Source organism: Saccopteryx bilineata, chromosome 2 (genome assembly GCF_036850765.1).
Source record: "Saccopteryx bilineata isolate mSacBil1 chromosome 2, mSacBil1_pri_phased_curated, whole genome shotgun sequence".
NCBI classification, from domain to species: Eukaryota; Metazoa; Chordata; class Mammalia; order Chiroptera; family Emballonuridae; genus Saccopteryx; species Saccopteryx bilineata.
This window is the reverse complement of record NC_089491.1, coordinates 277,903,224-277,919,399: the sequence shown is the minus strand read 5'-3', so window position 1 is coordinate 277,919,399 and position 16,176 is coordinate 277,903,224. Positions and strand designations below refer to the sequence as shown.

At 55.0% G+C, this 16,176-nt stretch overlaps 1 protein-coding gene across 4 annotated transcripts in view; it reads right to left on the bottom strand.

Moving 5' to 3' along the window:
• Positions 1-16,176, bottom strand: part of DDR2 (discoidin domain receptor tyrosine kinase 2) — a 74,605-nt gene that overhangs the window by 18,580 nt on the left and 39,849 nt on the right. For all 4 annotated transcript variants that reach the window (XM_066261014.1, XM_066261015.1, XM_066261012.1 and 1 more), the window contains exons 3-10: positions 11,604-11,706; positions 10,291-10,522; positions 9,825-9,972; positions 9,404-9,509; positions 5,387-5,570; positions 3,474-3,717; positions 1,554-1,616; positions 596-726 (exon numbers count right to left, since the gene is read on the bottom strand). In XM_066261014.1, coding sequence (XP_066117111.1) covers positions 596-726; positions 1,554-1,616; positions 3,474-3,717; positions 5,387-5,570; positions 9,404-9,509; positions 9,825-9,972; positions 10,291-10,522; positions 11,604-11,706 — 1,211 coding nt within the window. The remainder of the gene's footprint in view (positions 1-595; positions 727-1,553; positions 1,617-3,473; positions 3,718-5,386; positions 5,571-9,403; positions 9,510-9,824; positions 9,973-10,290; positions 10,523-11,603; positions 11,707-16,176) is intronic.

Below are 16,176 nucleotides of genomic sequence, written 5' to 3'. Positions count from 1 at the left end.
ACACGTGGACGTCCTTGTAGATGGTGACGTGTTAGGCAAATGTAATAAAAACTATCCAGATAATTTGGCCGGGACAAAAATAAAATCTCCAAGGAGGGACTCAGAGGGGTGGACAATCAAGTAGATAAAGAAATAAGGATAGAATTGTGAGAAATTTGGCTTGGATGTTAGTGTGATGTTTTTACACACACACACACACACACACACACACACCAAAACAAACAAGCAAACAGCCAAGATAAGAAAGACCAGGACTGTCAGAAAGTTTAGGAAGGTACAGGTTGTCTTTCAGAATCACTGGTCAAATTATTTTTAAATGCCCTCTCTGCCCCGCTCCCCAACCCCGGAAGCAGCCTCCAAGGCTGGTACCCAAGTTGAAAGTTAACACATTGGGGGGAGTCTCCCAGGAAGGTTCCGGAGCCTCCGTTCTGGAATGAGAACGTGGATGTGGCCATGCTTTCCCAATTCCGTTAGCCACAAGCCTCCCCCCTCCCCCGCTGTGCTCCTCGTGCCCCGCTGAGCACCTGCCGCCCGCAAGTCCTCATGGTGTGGCCGCTGCCACCCTGAAGGAGGTGCAGCGGTCACCCAGCCTCACCTTCTCCAGCATCTTCTGCCAGAACTGCCTCCAGAGGATGATGACGATGATGGCCAGGAGGATGAAAATGATGGCCACCAGGCAGCCGATCAGGATCCGGGTGTTGCTGTCGTCCACCTTGAGCATGGGGTCTGTGGCCAGGCAGAGGAAGACAGGAAAGGCCATCGTCTCAGGGGACCAGGGAAAGCAGGGGGACTGGACCAGGGACAGGAGGCAGAACCTGGTCTTCAGGATAACCCCTCCCAGTACCGCTTCCAGGTCCTGCTCCTCTGCTCCTGTGCCCCCCAGCCCTCCTCCCGGCGGGAGGGGGGGAGCAGACTCCTCCCCCCCTCCTCCCTGCCAGACTGGATCATGGACAGCTTTTTCCTTCTTCCCAGAATTTTGTTCCTTTATCACCACGGGCCCCTGGTCTACAGGCTGCTCAGCATACACCTCACGAGAACCAGGTGAGCGGTCCCGCTCTGCGTTCTCTGAGACTTGATGGGCAGCTGAGGGGTTCTCCTTGGAGACTGGGGATGGCACATTCCCAGGGGCCCGGCTTCTGGGGCCAATGAGGGTCGGAAGTAATGGGCACACTTCTGTGTGGTTATCTCAGGCCAGAAAGACTGGCATTTTTGTGTCCATGGAGTTCCCCTATCTACCCACGGAGATCCCCACCAGGGGTCTGAGGTAGAAACAGCCCTCTCCCTGTCTGGGCCCCTTGTGTCCCAAACTCTCATGAAACAACTAGAACCATTCCGGGCTCTGCTTCAGCTGCAGACCCACGTGAGCCAGCAGAGAAGAGAATGAGTTTGGGCCCCTAGCTCTGGAGCTGAGCTGCCTGTCTTTCCAAAACCGCCTGGCACCAAGTCTCCTACACAGAGTGCCAGGCCAACACAAGTCTCCACCCTGCTCCACCCTCCGGCGGGCGGGTGGGCGTCCCTGCCACCTGGCTTCGGTAAGGAGGACTCACACGCACCGTAGGTGGGGAGCGCCATGGGCGAAGTGGGCGGGGCTCCAGAGTTGTTGTACATGGCAGCATCTGTGACAAACAGGGTGGGGTCAGAGCAGCGGGCAAGGCAGCAGCGAGTGACCTCGCACACTGGGGCATCCATCCCGCGGGCTGCCACCCGCCTTTCTCAACCGTGAAATCGTGCACACTGCACTCAACAAAAATATCACTGTTTGTCTGTTTGTTAAGCACGACTTTTCTTTAGTAAAATGTTTGTTTATATGGGGATCTCCTAGGTGCCCAGATACCAGACAGTTTAGGAAACAGTGGGGTGGGGGGGCCATGATCACATGGCATCTTAAAGCAGGCACGGGAAGGGAGACCCAAGCAAGCCCTCTCAAGGTGGATACCCGGGGTGTGAGCGGACCCCAGCAAGAGGCTCCTTCCTCCCAGGAAATTAGGTTGATTACAGGGCTTTCACAAGGACCCCTTCCCCTGGCTCTTTCGTTGGCAAACTGAGCCTCCACCCATAGAGACAGGTGACTGGTGCTATAGCGTCCTTCCTCTCTGTGAGGCTGTGGCTTCTGAGACTGGACCCCAAAGTATTCACCAGGCTGGTGTGGGCAACTGACATTCTCCTCGGGTCTGTCTGCTCGAGGAGGTTGAGAGCTAGAATATGCATTTCCATTCTCTCAGACATTTCTCTCCTCCTCCCAAATCCTAATGTTTCTAATATTATCATGTCATAGACTTTGGAGCTCAAGAGACCCCCAGAAGGCAAAAACAATCTGTATACCCCAAGGTTGTGGGTTCAATTCCCAGTCAGAGCACATACAAAAATCAACCAGTGAATGCATAAGTGAGTGGAACAACAGATCAATCTCTCTCTCTCTCTCTCTCTCTCTCTGTCTTTCAAATCAATCAATAAAAAATAAATAAAATTAAGAGGACTGTTTCAGATTAGAAGAGATATTTAGGAATATAATAAAGGAAATAGCCCAAGAGAGGCTTATTTGGATCCTATTCAGTCCAGCCACCTGCAGTGGACATCACCAGACAATCAGGGGCAGCATGTGGACAGGCCACTAGGTGACAAGCGGAAAATACTGTGTTTACTGGTAAATGCTGCTAGTTGCTATAAGGGCATCATGCATATAAAGATAGTGCTATTTTCTCAGAGGTATTCTAACACTTTTAGCAATTGAATGAAACTATGTCTTAGATTTGCCTTAAAACACAAGAGCAGCCCTGGTCAGTTGGCTCAGTGGTAGAGTGTCAGCCCAGCATGTGGATGTCCCAGGTTCGATTCCCAGTCAGGACACACCGGAGAAGTGACCATCTGCTTCTCCCCCTCCCCCTGCTCTCTTCTCCCCTCCCCCACGGCCATGGTTTGATTGGTTTGAGCACATGGGCCCCAGGCACTGAGGATGGTTCCATGGAACCTCTGTCTCAGGTACTAAAAATAGCTTGGTTGTGAGCATGGTCCCAGACAGGCAGAGCAGCACAGCCCATAAGGGGCTTCCAGGTGGATCCCAGTTGGGGTGCATGCAAGAGTCTGTCTATCTCCCCTCCTCTCACTTGGAAAAGAAGAAAGAAAACAAAAACATACAACAGCAAATGTGAGACTCAGACAAACGGGCATGATGATTAACAAAGCTGAGGGACAGATGGATTCTCTGGTCTCCTTACTTTGTGTATTTTTAGAAATTTTCATTTAAATATTTCAGCAGTAGCAAGGCAGGCGTCCCCTCAACTGGTTTAATTTATATTATATAAAGTTTCTAACACATCGTAGTCTCATTTCCCAATCCTTCCTTTTTCAAGCCCATGTCCTGTCCCCTCGGGCCCCAACCCAGCCTTTCCACAGGGACAGCCTCACACGTCCCCCCCGAGAAGCCACCGGCCGGCCGGAGCGGGGCGCCCACCCCCTCCGGGCCCAAGTCCCACCTGACTGGAAGGTGATCTCGCTGAACATCATCCAGGTGTCGGCGAAGTGGTACTGGCACTTGACGGCGCTGGCCATGCGGTGCTGCAGGGGCACGGTGACGAAGCGGGCGCTGGGGTTGACGTCGTCCAGCACCAGAGGGAAGGTCACGCCGTTGGGCTCCCACTCGCTGGCCTCCGAGCGGAAGTAGCACTGCACCTCCTTGAAGATCTTCACGCCCTTCTCGAACATGTTGTTGCAGTGCACCTGACCAAAGCCGGGCCGTGAGCGCAATGGCCACCCATGTGGGCACTCTCGCCTCGCACAAAAATGGGCCGCTCATTTACGTTCCAGGCCTCATGGCCACCCCTCGGGGAACCATCTCCTCTGACTGGGCGGAGGAGTCACTGAGTCCCCACAGAGAAGGACCAAGCCCTCCCATCAGGGGTTCCAGAGCCCTGATACTGGCCAGCAGGGGACACCACTCCTCCCAGCGGGCCACCTCTCCTGCCAACTTTCTGTTTACAGCAAAGAAAATGCTGGCCCTGGCTGATTGGCTCAGTGGTAGAGCATCAGCCTGGCGTGTGAAAGTCCTGGGTTCAATTCCTGGCCAGGGCACACAGGAGAAGTGCCCATCTGCTTCTCCACCCCTCCCCCTCTCCTTCCTCTCTGTCTCTCTCTTCCCCTCCTGCAGCCAAGGCTCCACTGGAGCAAAGTTGGCCCCAGCGCTGAGGACGGCTCCATGGCCTCCACCTCAGATGCTAGAATGGCTCCAGTTGCAACAGAGCAATGCCCCAGATGGGCAGAGCATCGCCCCCTGGTGGGCATGCCAGGTGGATCCCAGTTAGGCACATGCGGGAGTCTGTCTCTCTGCCTCCTCGCTTCTTACTTCAGAAAAAAAAATGCTATGAGCCGGGACCCTAGTCCTGCCCATCAGACCCCCTCCTTGTAGTCAAGGTAGTGGAGACATTTATACCCACAAACGACGAGAGGAGATGACAGGGGTGCTCTGATTTGGTCGTTCACCAACATGTATCGAGCCAGCCTGTCCTCAGCTCCAGGGACAAAGGTCGGGCGGCAGACGCCCCACCTCTGAGGAGCCAGAGGTCTAGGAGGAGCACCAGTTCGTGCAGGTGAGTGACAACAGGTGAAAACTGCAGGGACACAGGAACGTGGGGTCCTCTAGCATGACTTCTGGGCACTGGGGGGTGGGAGAGGTGGTTCAAAGGACAAAGCCCCCCCCCACAGAGATGAGAGGTGTCAGAGCCACAGTCACTACAGGGTAGGGGCGCAGGTTTCTCCCTGGGGACAACCGGGCTGGGGAATCACTCCCACAGTGTGGCCCCTCCCTCCTTAAAAATAGACTGCTCACAAAAATGAGGGGATATTTTGAAATGAATAGGAAGTGATAAAAATTTAAAAAAGCATTTGATTTTTTTTATTAAACAAGAATATCAGAAAAGCAAACGACAAGTCAAAGAAAGTTGTTCAATTATGCAAATGAGATGCAAAACCAACTTTTCTTTCGTAGGTGAAAATGCACTCTACAAAAGGCTGAAAGGACTGGAGCATCTGCACGGTCCCTGATCTCCTCATTTTTGTGAGCAGTATAGACTAAAATGATATTTTAAAACTGTGCACTTCAGAGGTGAGAATGATTTTTGGCCCTAGTTTTTTTCCCCTCCTGATATTTAGAGAAAGTAAGACATTTTCATGGGCCTAAAAGCATGGTGGACCCTGGAGACTGCCCACTGTGCCCAATGGATGCATCAGCTCCGGGGTCAGAGCCACAGAACATGCAGGACAGTGGCCCCGTCTGGCCGCCTTGGTCACCAGTGAGAAAATGGGCAGTGGGGCAAGGCGTGTGGTCAGGAGTCCATCCTACAGGCCCCGCCCCAGAGCTGGACGAGCACCCCACATGCCGGGCCCCACTGACCTTCATGGTGGTGAAATTCCTGACACGGTCGAACTCAAACACGATCTCGACGTAGCCGTTGGCCACGCTCTCATTCCTCCAGCCCACGTAGTCATAGCCGGGCCACACGTGGTACTCATGGGTCTGGGTGAAGTCATCAAGGCCCGACACCCCGTCGGTCAGCTGGCCCAGCCCTTCAGTCATGCTGCAGGGCCAAGGGCAGAAGGAAAAAGGACAGAGGACCCCAGAGTTGACGGCACGTTCACGGGAGAGTTCCCGCCGCTTCTGCACCAGGTTTTGTAAAAGCTGATTATCACGGCGGCTAAACAATTATGCAAAACTCAATATATATATTTCCAGCACTGATTCAACCGTCCTGCCTTGGCCCAGAACTGCGTTCCACGTGGACGCATATTACCGAATATTTGATTCTGATGACCCCTTCAGGAGCAGAACTTTGCAACATTTTACTGTTTTCTATGAAAAGCTTTCTATAATCTGTTGTATGCTTACCTATTCTTATCCACCCAATAGAAGGTTTCTTTATAATGGTTCCATAGTATCAAATACGCTTGATTAAGGAATTGTCGGTAGACGCACCCAGCTGTGGACAGCAGCTCTGACCCGTCACCACGTGGACCCATCCCCGAGCTGGCCGGAACCTGTCCTGACTCCCTTCCGACTGAACGTCATCACTGCTCAGTGAGTCGCCCCCAACAAGCCAGCCTCCCCCACCCAATGCCTCCAACAACCCAACCTGTCACCAAACCTTCACCAGGTCCAGGGCAAAAGGTAAAGGGAGTGAGAAGTGCAGACTGGCAGCTGCGGGACGGTCGCAGGGGTGTGAATCCAGCCCAGGGACAGAGTCAGTAAGGTTGTAATAACTATGGGTGGGGCTGGCAGGGGCCAGACTCCCCAAGGAGGGATCACTTCATAAATTATATCAGTGTCAGCCTGACCTGTGGTGGCGCAGTGGTTAAAGCATTGACTTGGAACGCTGAGGTCGCCGGTTTGAAACCCTGGGCTTGTCTGGTCAAGTTGATGCTTCTTGCTCCTCCCCTACTTCTCTCTCTCTCTCTCCCTTTCTTTCTCTCTCCACCCTCTCTAAAATGAATAAAGTCTTTAAATAAATAAATTGTATCAGTGTCTAATTGCTATGCTGTAATCTGAAACCAACGCAAAATAATATTGAAGTAAACTGCAATTAAAAAATTTAAAGAGAGAAAAAAATTTAAAGAAAGAGAGAGAAACCCCTGCTAAATTTAGGTACCTATTTATACTTTATTTCCATCAAATTTGCACACAAGGAGACGCGTGAAGTGAGACCTGTGGACTGAGCCGGGGGGGTCTCGGCACTGCCCTGTGTCCTGGTCTGACAGCCTCCTCCATGTCTGAGCCAGGGGCTGTTCTCACGGCCAGCCGAGGCTGACGTGGCCAGAAGCCATGCTGCATGGGGTGTGTGTATTTATGTTACTTCTGCTGCTCGAGGGACACGAGCCCCCTCCCTTTGAAGGAGGGATGGAGGGAGAACCCGCCACGTGTCACGTCTCTGCCGGGGTTCCCTAGTAACAACACTGGGACATTCATCCTCCAGCAGGGACACCGGCAACCCTCATGTGACAGCCAGACCCTGGCTCAGTGTAACATGTGACTGGCCTTGTCCACTGTCACCAGAGCCAGGGTACCCCCTGCAAGGTCTCCCATCCTTCTCTTCTCTGAGACCAGAGGGCTGGGAGGACACATGTGTATGTGGGATAGAGTTCCCATTGCCCCCAGAAAAATAAATCCCCGAGAGTTGTATGAAAAGCAACAGGAATCGAAAGGAACAGTTATTCAGCTTCTCCTGAGTCAACGTGAAATCAGACAGAGAAGAAATGGGGGCGAACTCTCCCCTTGCACACCTGAGGGTGCCCGTAACGACCACAGCCGCCCTGTGCTCCTGATAGCTCAGTTGATTACTTAGAGCATCATCCTGAAACACAGAGGTTGCCGGTTCGATCCCTGGTCAGGGTACACGCAGGAACAGATTAATGTTCCTGTCTCTCTCTCTCTCTCTCTCTCTCTCTCTCTCTCTCTCTCAGTAAAATCAATAAGTAAACGATTATAAAAAAGAAAGTTGTAAAATTAAGAACAGTAACTCCTATTGCTCTGACTGCTTCCCAAGGCTCTGCCATGGGAAGCTGGTGCTCACTCAGCCGTCGCCCCAGCTATGGGAGGACACTACCTGTGTCCGTCCCCAGTCACTTCTGACCTCCCCTCCGGGGTTCAGAGCCGGGTGCCCGGCCGCCTGCCTCTTGTGTCCCTTCAAGTGTCCTGTGGGTCCCTTACACACATGTCCCTTTCTAACCTGACCCTCCCACCGGGCTCCCCTCTTCCGGCCAAACTTCCCTTTCAGTCGCTGGAAGTACCTGGCCCATTGTGAGCACTCAAGACTATTTGTCGAATGAAAAGTGGCATCTCCTCTGCGTCCAGTCAGGTGGCCAATGTTTCCTACCTGAGTGCCCCTCCTCATCACCCCACCGTCGCCCTGTGCCCGGCACTCAATTCTCCGCACTCTTCCTCCCCGTCCTCACGACCCCCGATGTTCAAGTTCCTCCAGAACAGGCCGTGACCTGCCCACTCTGCTGCCCGCCTGCTACTTTGGTTACCTGATCTGCTGCTCTTCCCCTTGAATTTTGACTCCTTTGTCCTCATGCTAGCCCCCCCACCTGAACCACCATGTCATCGGTCAGTCCCTGCCGTGAGGTCACCACCATCCCGGGGCCCATTCCGGCTCCAGCCGGCCCGTAAGGTCTCTTCTGCACGTTCCCCTCACAGCGTGAGTCTCTCATCCTCACAGCAAAGAGAAGGCACCTCCCTTCCGTGACCCAGGGTCTTCCCCCTTAGTCCTGGCCGAAGCCCTCAGGACACATCTTTCTCGCACCCATGTGTGGTCATTTGTTACAAGCTCTGAGCTCCGGCTGGGGTCAGCAACAGCACTATGCTCTGATGCCTACTGGGTCGACCGGGTTCCGTGCGCGTCACGGCGGATCAACAAAGGCTGTTACGCTGAACTGGACTCAATCAGCCTCTGGGTCTGAGACCACACCGGCTGGGGTGTGGCCAGTACAGCAGCAACAGGGAAGAGCAGTGGCCATGTGGAGGGGGAGGGGGTGATGGGGAACGGAGGGGGCGGGTGAGTCAGGTCTGTGGGGGGGGGCAAGGGGGGCAGTGCTCTGCCCTCTCATCCAGGCCCCTGAGTCACCGACCTCCACGGTCACTCACATCTGGACCTGGCGATAGCCTGACTCTCTGCCTGGCTCCACTTTGGCAGATCAAGATGGCGCTAAGTGAGGTCAGGGTGAAGTGGGTAGAGATGACTGGCTGACTGGGCGCCCCGTGGGAGGGGGTGGGGAGCCAATCTCATCCAGTTCCTACTTCTGCGGGGTCTCACGGGTCCATGCCAGCCTCACCCTACCCCCAGCTCTGGCCTCTGTTGCTGACGGCCATTCTCATCCTCACTCCCCTACACCCCCTCCTCCACTCCAATGACCAGCTTGTCCTGTAAGCCTGTGCCCTTCACAATGTCTGATGCATTTATGATCACAGGGATTATTCTTCCTGAATTTCTTGCCCTGACCCATGTATTACACTGGCAACCTCCATTCCCGTGTCCCTCAGGCTCCACAAGTTAGCCATTACTTTTGTCCTGGCTTAAGGGTCAGAAGGAGTGGCTGCCGTCCTTAGGACCACACTGCCAAGTGACCTTATGTGAGTCCTTGTTTCCGGTCATTGCTTTGTTCTACCCCCCCCTCCCCCATGCTGAGCGAGGCTCCGCGTACCTGGCCAATAAAGACCATGTATTTGACTTCATCTGAATGATCTCCCCATGCTGGTGGGGCAGGCTCTGCATGAACTCGGGTTGGTGGGTTGGTTGGTTGGTTGGTTGGTGGACTGATTGATTGGTTACTGAGCCCAAACCAAGATAACATAGGATCCTCTCCTAGTGGCCCCTGTCCCATTCTGACAACCACAGTCCCCCCACCCCCAAGCGTTTACCTGTACCCGACGGCCCCATCGTAGACGGAATCATTCAGGTAGATGACAGACCCTCCGGGGAGCACGAACTGCTGTCCAGCCGGCGCGTTGTAGGACACCAAGCCATCTGCCGAGGGAAACGGGTGGGTCAGTGCCTCTGGGAGGGGGATGCCCCTGCTGCTTAGACCAAGGAGCCCAGGGAGACCCCCTGCAGCTCCACCTGCACGGTGTCCACCAGGACAACTGGGCACAGTAGTGCCATGTGAAGGAGTAGCCACACATCAGTCAGCGAAGGGACAGGCACACGCTTCGGGGACAGAACACCTGGCTGAAGGCCCACGCTCCCTTCTCTGCTGCTCTAACCTGAGGGAATCACCACTCCCAGGGTGCTGACCCCATCGCCTTTCCCTCCCCCCCAGGGGCCCACACTCTGGGCACCCACCCAGCCAGACGCAGCCATACAGCTCCACACGCATGCAGACGTTCATGGAGTGGTCAGTGACAGGGATGAAGCGGACAAATCTGGCCACGATGGGAGGTTCCAGGTCCTTCAGGAAAATGTCATAGGGATTGCTGTTCCCGTCCAGCACCTGTGGAGAGAGTGGGGGTGGGGTAGGGGGCCGTAACTCGGTAGTGCCATCTCTCCACCAACCCTAGGTCACCCCCCCCACAGTGAACCCTCCCTTTGTAATTCCAGGAGCAAAACATGTCCTCCCCGGCTTTCTGGGCAGCCCTGGCTGATCAGGCCTCTTTGACCCACCCTCCCAGCCTGGGTCACACCTTCACCAGGGCGTGACGAGCCTGAGGACACCGCCCGCCCTGACAGCTCGCATACGCCCCCTTCTACCAGAGTCAAAGCATGGGCCCGGCACCCCGCCCGGGCCAGGGCCAGGCCCAGCGCTCCCCACCTGTTTCCCATGCCGGTTCCGCCAGGAGATCCAGCGCGTGCCATCCCGGCTGTAGTTGATCTTGTACATGGGGGCAAACTCGATGCCATGGCCCCCGGCGTGGCGGCCCTGGGTCCCCACCAGCGTGATGAAATGCAGGGTGTGCAGGTCGATCTGCAGAAACTCCTTCAGGTCGTCGGGCTCCACCGGGATCTCAGGGCACCAGGCCCCGTCCCCTTCCTCTGAGTCCAGCCTGAGACACAAGGAGGGCACAGGGGAGCCGTGAAACCACAGACTCACCCCCCAATCCTCAGCAAGCAGCTTCCCATCCTGGGAGGGGGCAGCTGGAACTCCATCTGCATGGACTCCTGGGCTCTCCCCAGCGGTCTACAGCCACCACCATACCCACTGTGGCCAGGCCCCTCTCCCTGGGCACCAGGAACCCAGGAGAGGCATCAGCGGAGAGCGAGGGCCCTTCAGGTCAGTGGGAGCCCTGTTTCCGCCTGATTTGGAGATCTCCGTGGAGGTCCCATGTGGAGAAACATCCCCTGCCCGTGGAACCATCGTACCAGCCCCTCCCCTGACAGTCTCAGCGTGACAACACCGGGCACACGTCACCTGGACGTCAAGTTGTGGGGTGAGGAGGGACGAATCATAAGCTCCCCACTGTGGCTTGCGCAGCCCAGCCGGTGGAGGGGGGCGTGCTGGGGGAACGGTGACCACTCTAGCTGTTACCTCCAGGCTGAGCTCCTAGTGAGCAGGCTGGTGACATCACCACCATGTCCCCTCTTCCCTGGGATGTGCCTGGGTTGACAACTGTCACCCACTCCCATTGTTCCTGTCCAGCCCCACAAGCCTCCGCCCTCATCCTCAACACATAAGGAGATTTATGGAGGGCTTGTCTCAGGTGTGAGGCCAGCATCACAGAAACCACCCCCCATCACCAAGGGAGCGAGGTCACAGGACGAGGGTCAGGTCCCAACACACAGAGCAGCTCCTGACAAGGGATCCCTGCTGTCAAAGCACCCGGGCTCTACCCTGGTGTCCTGCCTGACCAGCACCTGCCACACCTACCGCCCAGCCCCCTCCCCATGGCAGCACACGGTGACACCAGTCCTCTGAGATCTGTGGGTCCTCCACAGTGGCTCTGGGCCTCACAGTCAGGATGTCACCAGTCAGGCACTCACGATTGAGGCCTGAACTTCCTCCCAGAAAACACACAGAGCAGTACATCCCCTGTGATGTCCATACATTCCCACCGGCTCCCGCCAGCACAGCCCCTGTCCAAGACCTCTGCCCCTCACAGACCCCCTGTCCTGGGGGCCCAGCCTCACCTTCCATATCGGGCCGCTGTGGATTCCGACCACTGGCTGGAGGCCGTGATGTCCTCATCTGGAATGTGGCCTCCTGACATGCCCAGAGGGTAGCGGCACACGGCTGGACCAAGAGAACCAGAGACAGGAAACCTTTCGTTTGATTCCCAGAGATCCGGGAAGAATGGCGTTGATGACGGCACATGGAAAAAGAAGCTCAAATCTCCTAAAGTCCCCCCACGACCCGGTTTGTTCTCGCAACTTGGCCTGTTTTTTCCGGCTTCTCTCCACACTGACGACCGTTCGGTGTGCAAGCACTGACCCTCACCGCAACTACCGTCTGGCCCACTGCAACTCCAACAAGCATGGAGCACAGTGAGCGGTGCTGATGTTCCCTCTCACGTGACAACCCCAGGGCCAACGTCCACTCCCTACTAGCAGGTGTCGTGATTATCCTCACGACCCCAGGACCCCGGGATCTCCAGGGGCTGATTTCATGCAACTATGGAGCAGTCCAGCAGACTCTCCAAGGAAGGCTCTGAGTACACGGTTCTGGCCCCATCAGAACCAGGTTTTGGCTCCTGGCTAAACTAGGGACCACACAGATGGCCCTCCCTGTCCACCCAAGAAAGAGGAACAGAGGTCCAGTTCACTCCCCTGGGTCAAACAAACAAACAAAAAAAACCCAAAAAAGAGAAATGGACAAAGTATGTGAGAAGGTGGGTTTCCATATAATAGCTATCAGACCACCACGGGTAGCAACCCCCAAGAGGCAGGAAACAGAGGTCACGAGACCCATGATCATACCAGCTTCCAGCCAGGACCGTGTCCGGGCCACACAGGGGCAAGGAGTCCATGGGGGCAGGAGAGTTTCCTAAGGAGCCTGCAGCTCACAAGGGGACTGGAGTTCTTGGGACAGAGGTGGCCCGATGAGACACACACACTTCAGATAAACAGCAGGTGCATTTATTTAGTGTAAACGTGTCTTATGCAATTAAAAAAAAACAGTCACATAAAGAAACAGGGGCAGAGAACCCACGATGAGAAGAAAACCACCCAATGGACTCTGTGCAGAGCCAGCGGGGTAGCGAGAATGGAAAAGGAAACAGGAAACAGTTACAGCTGCATAGCATGTGTTCAGACCACAATGGGGGCTCGGTGGACACGGAGACACGCACAGACCACATTTCTAGGGTTAGAACCGGAATGTGGAAGAGAAAATACACTCAATGGGACTGGAGGCAGGTTACACGTTGAAGAAAAGATTTACAGACTTAAAAAAGTCAACAGGAGGCCCTGGCTGGTTGGCTCAGTGGTAGAGCATCAGCCCGGCATGTGGAAGACCTGGGTTCAATTCCCAGCCAGGGCACAGAGAAGAAGCACCCATTTGCTTCTCCACCCCTCCCCCTCTTCTTCCTATCTCCCTCTTCCCCTCCCGCAGCCAAGGCTCCACTGGAGCAAAGTTGGCCTGGGCACTAAGAATGGCTCTGTGGCCTTTGCCTCAGGCGCTAGAATGGCTCCGGTTGCAGTGGAGCAGCGCCTCAGATGAGCAGAGCATCGCCCCCTGGTGGACATGCCAGGTGGATCCTGGTTGGGCTCATGCGGGAGTCTGTCTCTCTGCCTCCCTGCTTCTAACTTTGGAAAAATACAGGAAAAAAAGCATCAGTAGGAACTATCCCACATGAGATAAGAAAATCAATCCATTGATCCATCCATCAAACAACATAAATAGAACATGAATGAGATGTGGACAATTTCAAACCCCCTGGCATTCATGTCAGCAGAGGGCTCGAAGGAGGGGAGACAGGTGGACAGGTTATTCTTCGAGTACAGTATGGTCACCTTGTGTTCACATTTGGTGACCATGCCAAACCCAGGAGGCCTGCAACCTGAGGCACAGGGCACATGGAGGACACTGTACTACAGGGCAGCATGGTCCACTTGCTGAGAACAGGTGACCAAGGGAAAAGTTTCAAAGCAGCCCGAAGGGAAAGGAGCTCGTGATGAACGGGGGGACCACATTGAAGGTGACAGCAGACCTCCCGTTCTAGGTGGTAAATGCATCACACACACCGAAGAGGATCTCTCGTGTCAGTTATCTGCCTCTAAATGGAAACTGACTTTTCTAAAAAATAATGATGAACTGCGCTGGGTTGCAGCCCACACAAAGGGCTTACAGGAGAACAAAGGATGTCGTCCTTTCTATGATGTGACTAGGAGTACGTGAGCAAGGACGGGAGGTGCAAATGGCGTGGACGCTGGAAACCACTGTTCCCCTCCCTCACTCTCCCCACACAGAGAGACAATACAGAGCTAAATAAATAGAGACCACACGGCATGAATGGCGAGCAGGGCTCGGTATGTTAAGATGTCTGTTCTAAGCAATTGGAGTCTCTGAGATGGGTGCTATTGTGCAGATAAGCAAAATGATCCCAGAATTCACATGGAAATGCACAGACTCCTGGAATGGCCAAATCAACCTTGGAAGAGCAGGTCAAAGGGGGACGGCCAACACCAGGTTTTGAGATCTGTTGTGAAGGCACAGTGCTTAAGACAGGCTGCTCGTGGACAGCCAGGGTCCCCTTGGGCCACAGGACGAGGGCACAGACGCTATTGGATGGTCTTCGCTGGTGGGTCTTTGGAGGCAGGACCAGCCTTGGCCCAGGGCAACCGTCATGGCCTCTATCAGCAGTGCCCATGCGGTTTTTCCAACGAACATGCCTATTTTTGGTAGATTCCTCTGTGGAAAGGATTCCAGCCAACGGCCAAGATGCAGGGCTGCCAAGTGGGCCCAGCTGTTCCGTGCCAGGCCCCCCTGCCTGTCGGTGAGCCATCAGGGCACAGCTGGAGCATGACAGGTGGGATGGTGAGGGACGGGGCCCTGCGGCTGGCCCAGCCTTGCTGCTGGGCGGGGCCGGAGGTTTCCCCGGAGCTTCCACTGCCCCATCTCCAGGATGAAGAGGCCAACTCCCTCTCCAGCTCCCAGAATTAAAAACTACCAGAGCCAGCGGCCAGTGCAGGCGGGAGCACCATTCACCCTGCACTCAGCCCAGAAGGAGCAGCTGCCCCTTAGGCCCCGGCTGCCCAAGAACTGCATTCACACAACGCTCTGAAGGGGGGCCGCCTCAAAGGGCTGCTTGTTCCGTGCTGCCAACCGTACCGTCCAACATGAGCTCCAGGCCACAGCTCCAGTAGGTGAGCGTCCGTGTGCAGCTGCCAGGAAAACGCAGCGCACGTAAGGCCTGAGGCTGGGGCCTGGCCTGGCCTGGCCTCTCTTGGCAGAGGGGGGACGAGGGGGACCGGACCGGGGGGACAATCCAAGGCTGCCTGTGGTCTACAGGGACACCTGCAATCGTGACTTCAGAGCCAGGCAGGGCCTACAGGAGGCCAGCCCTGCCGTGGCCACACGGTAACATCAGAAGCACTGAGGCCCAGGGAGGTGACCTGACCTGCTCAATGACACACAGCTGACTCGGGCCTCCTGACCCTTGGTTTCCCTTTCCTTGACCCCAGCTACCCTTGTCTGGTTCCTCCAAATCAGGTAAGAACAGAGCAACCCAGTTAAAGCAGCTGAGCCAGGGCTGCTCCCTCCAGACTGCACAGCAGGCTGCCAGACGGGCCCCCCCACGTCTCCACATAATGGAACCCCTTGGGGGGGGGGCAGGGAGGGTTATTTGGTCTCCGCAGAGTACAATGAGGCTGTTCTTCCGAGACCGCTTCTGCCCAAAGTGAACTTCCTTTAGGAACTGCCCTCTGGGACTGTGGTTTTCCTAGAAGACCCAAAACTTCCCGGAAACAGTTACTGCCAAGGCCCAGAAAGGGGTCCCCCAGCTGTTCCGGGTGTCAGGGTGCTGGGTGAGGGTCCAAAGCAGGACTCCTCGTGCTCTCTAGTTAATAAGGTCAGGGAGAGCTTCACAGCAAAGCGGCATGGTACGTCTTTCCTCTGACAGGAGGTACGCTGAAGACGTGAGCTCAGCCTCTGTGGATGTTGGGAGTCAAGAAGTAGGTGAGACATGGCCTGGAATCATCTATGCCTAATACTGGGTCCCGCCACTTCCAGGGGTGAGGCCCGGGACCCCTCGCTCAGCCTCTCTGAGCCTCAGTTTCCTCGTGGAGATTTTGTAGGATCGAAACAGAGAACTCAGTGCTCTGGGAGAACTGTGACATGGCCCAGTGGCTGATGCGGGGGCAGAACTTCTTCTTAAACAGTTCACAGGTTCTACGGCCTTGGGAAGGTTGCCTGAGTGCCCAGGCTTGCAGATTAATGGTCATACCGGTGCTTGTTTAGAGGAACGCTGTAAGGACTAGGAGTTACTATGTGTCAGCTACTTAGAGACCTGACAAAGACTAAGCATGATTTATCTTGTAATTATTTTTACTCTGACATATTCTACAAAAAAAAAAAAGAAATTCAAGTTGGCTTCCAAAGTTGTGTAAGATAGGAGAGAAAGACAGAGAGAAAGAGAGAAAGAGAGGAAGGAAGGAAGGAAGGAAGGAAGGAAGGAAGGAAGGAAGGAAGGAAGGAAGGAAGGAAGACAAAGAGGCTCTGGACAGCTCAGTGATAGAGTGTTGGCCTGGTGTGTGGATGTCCAGG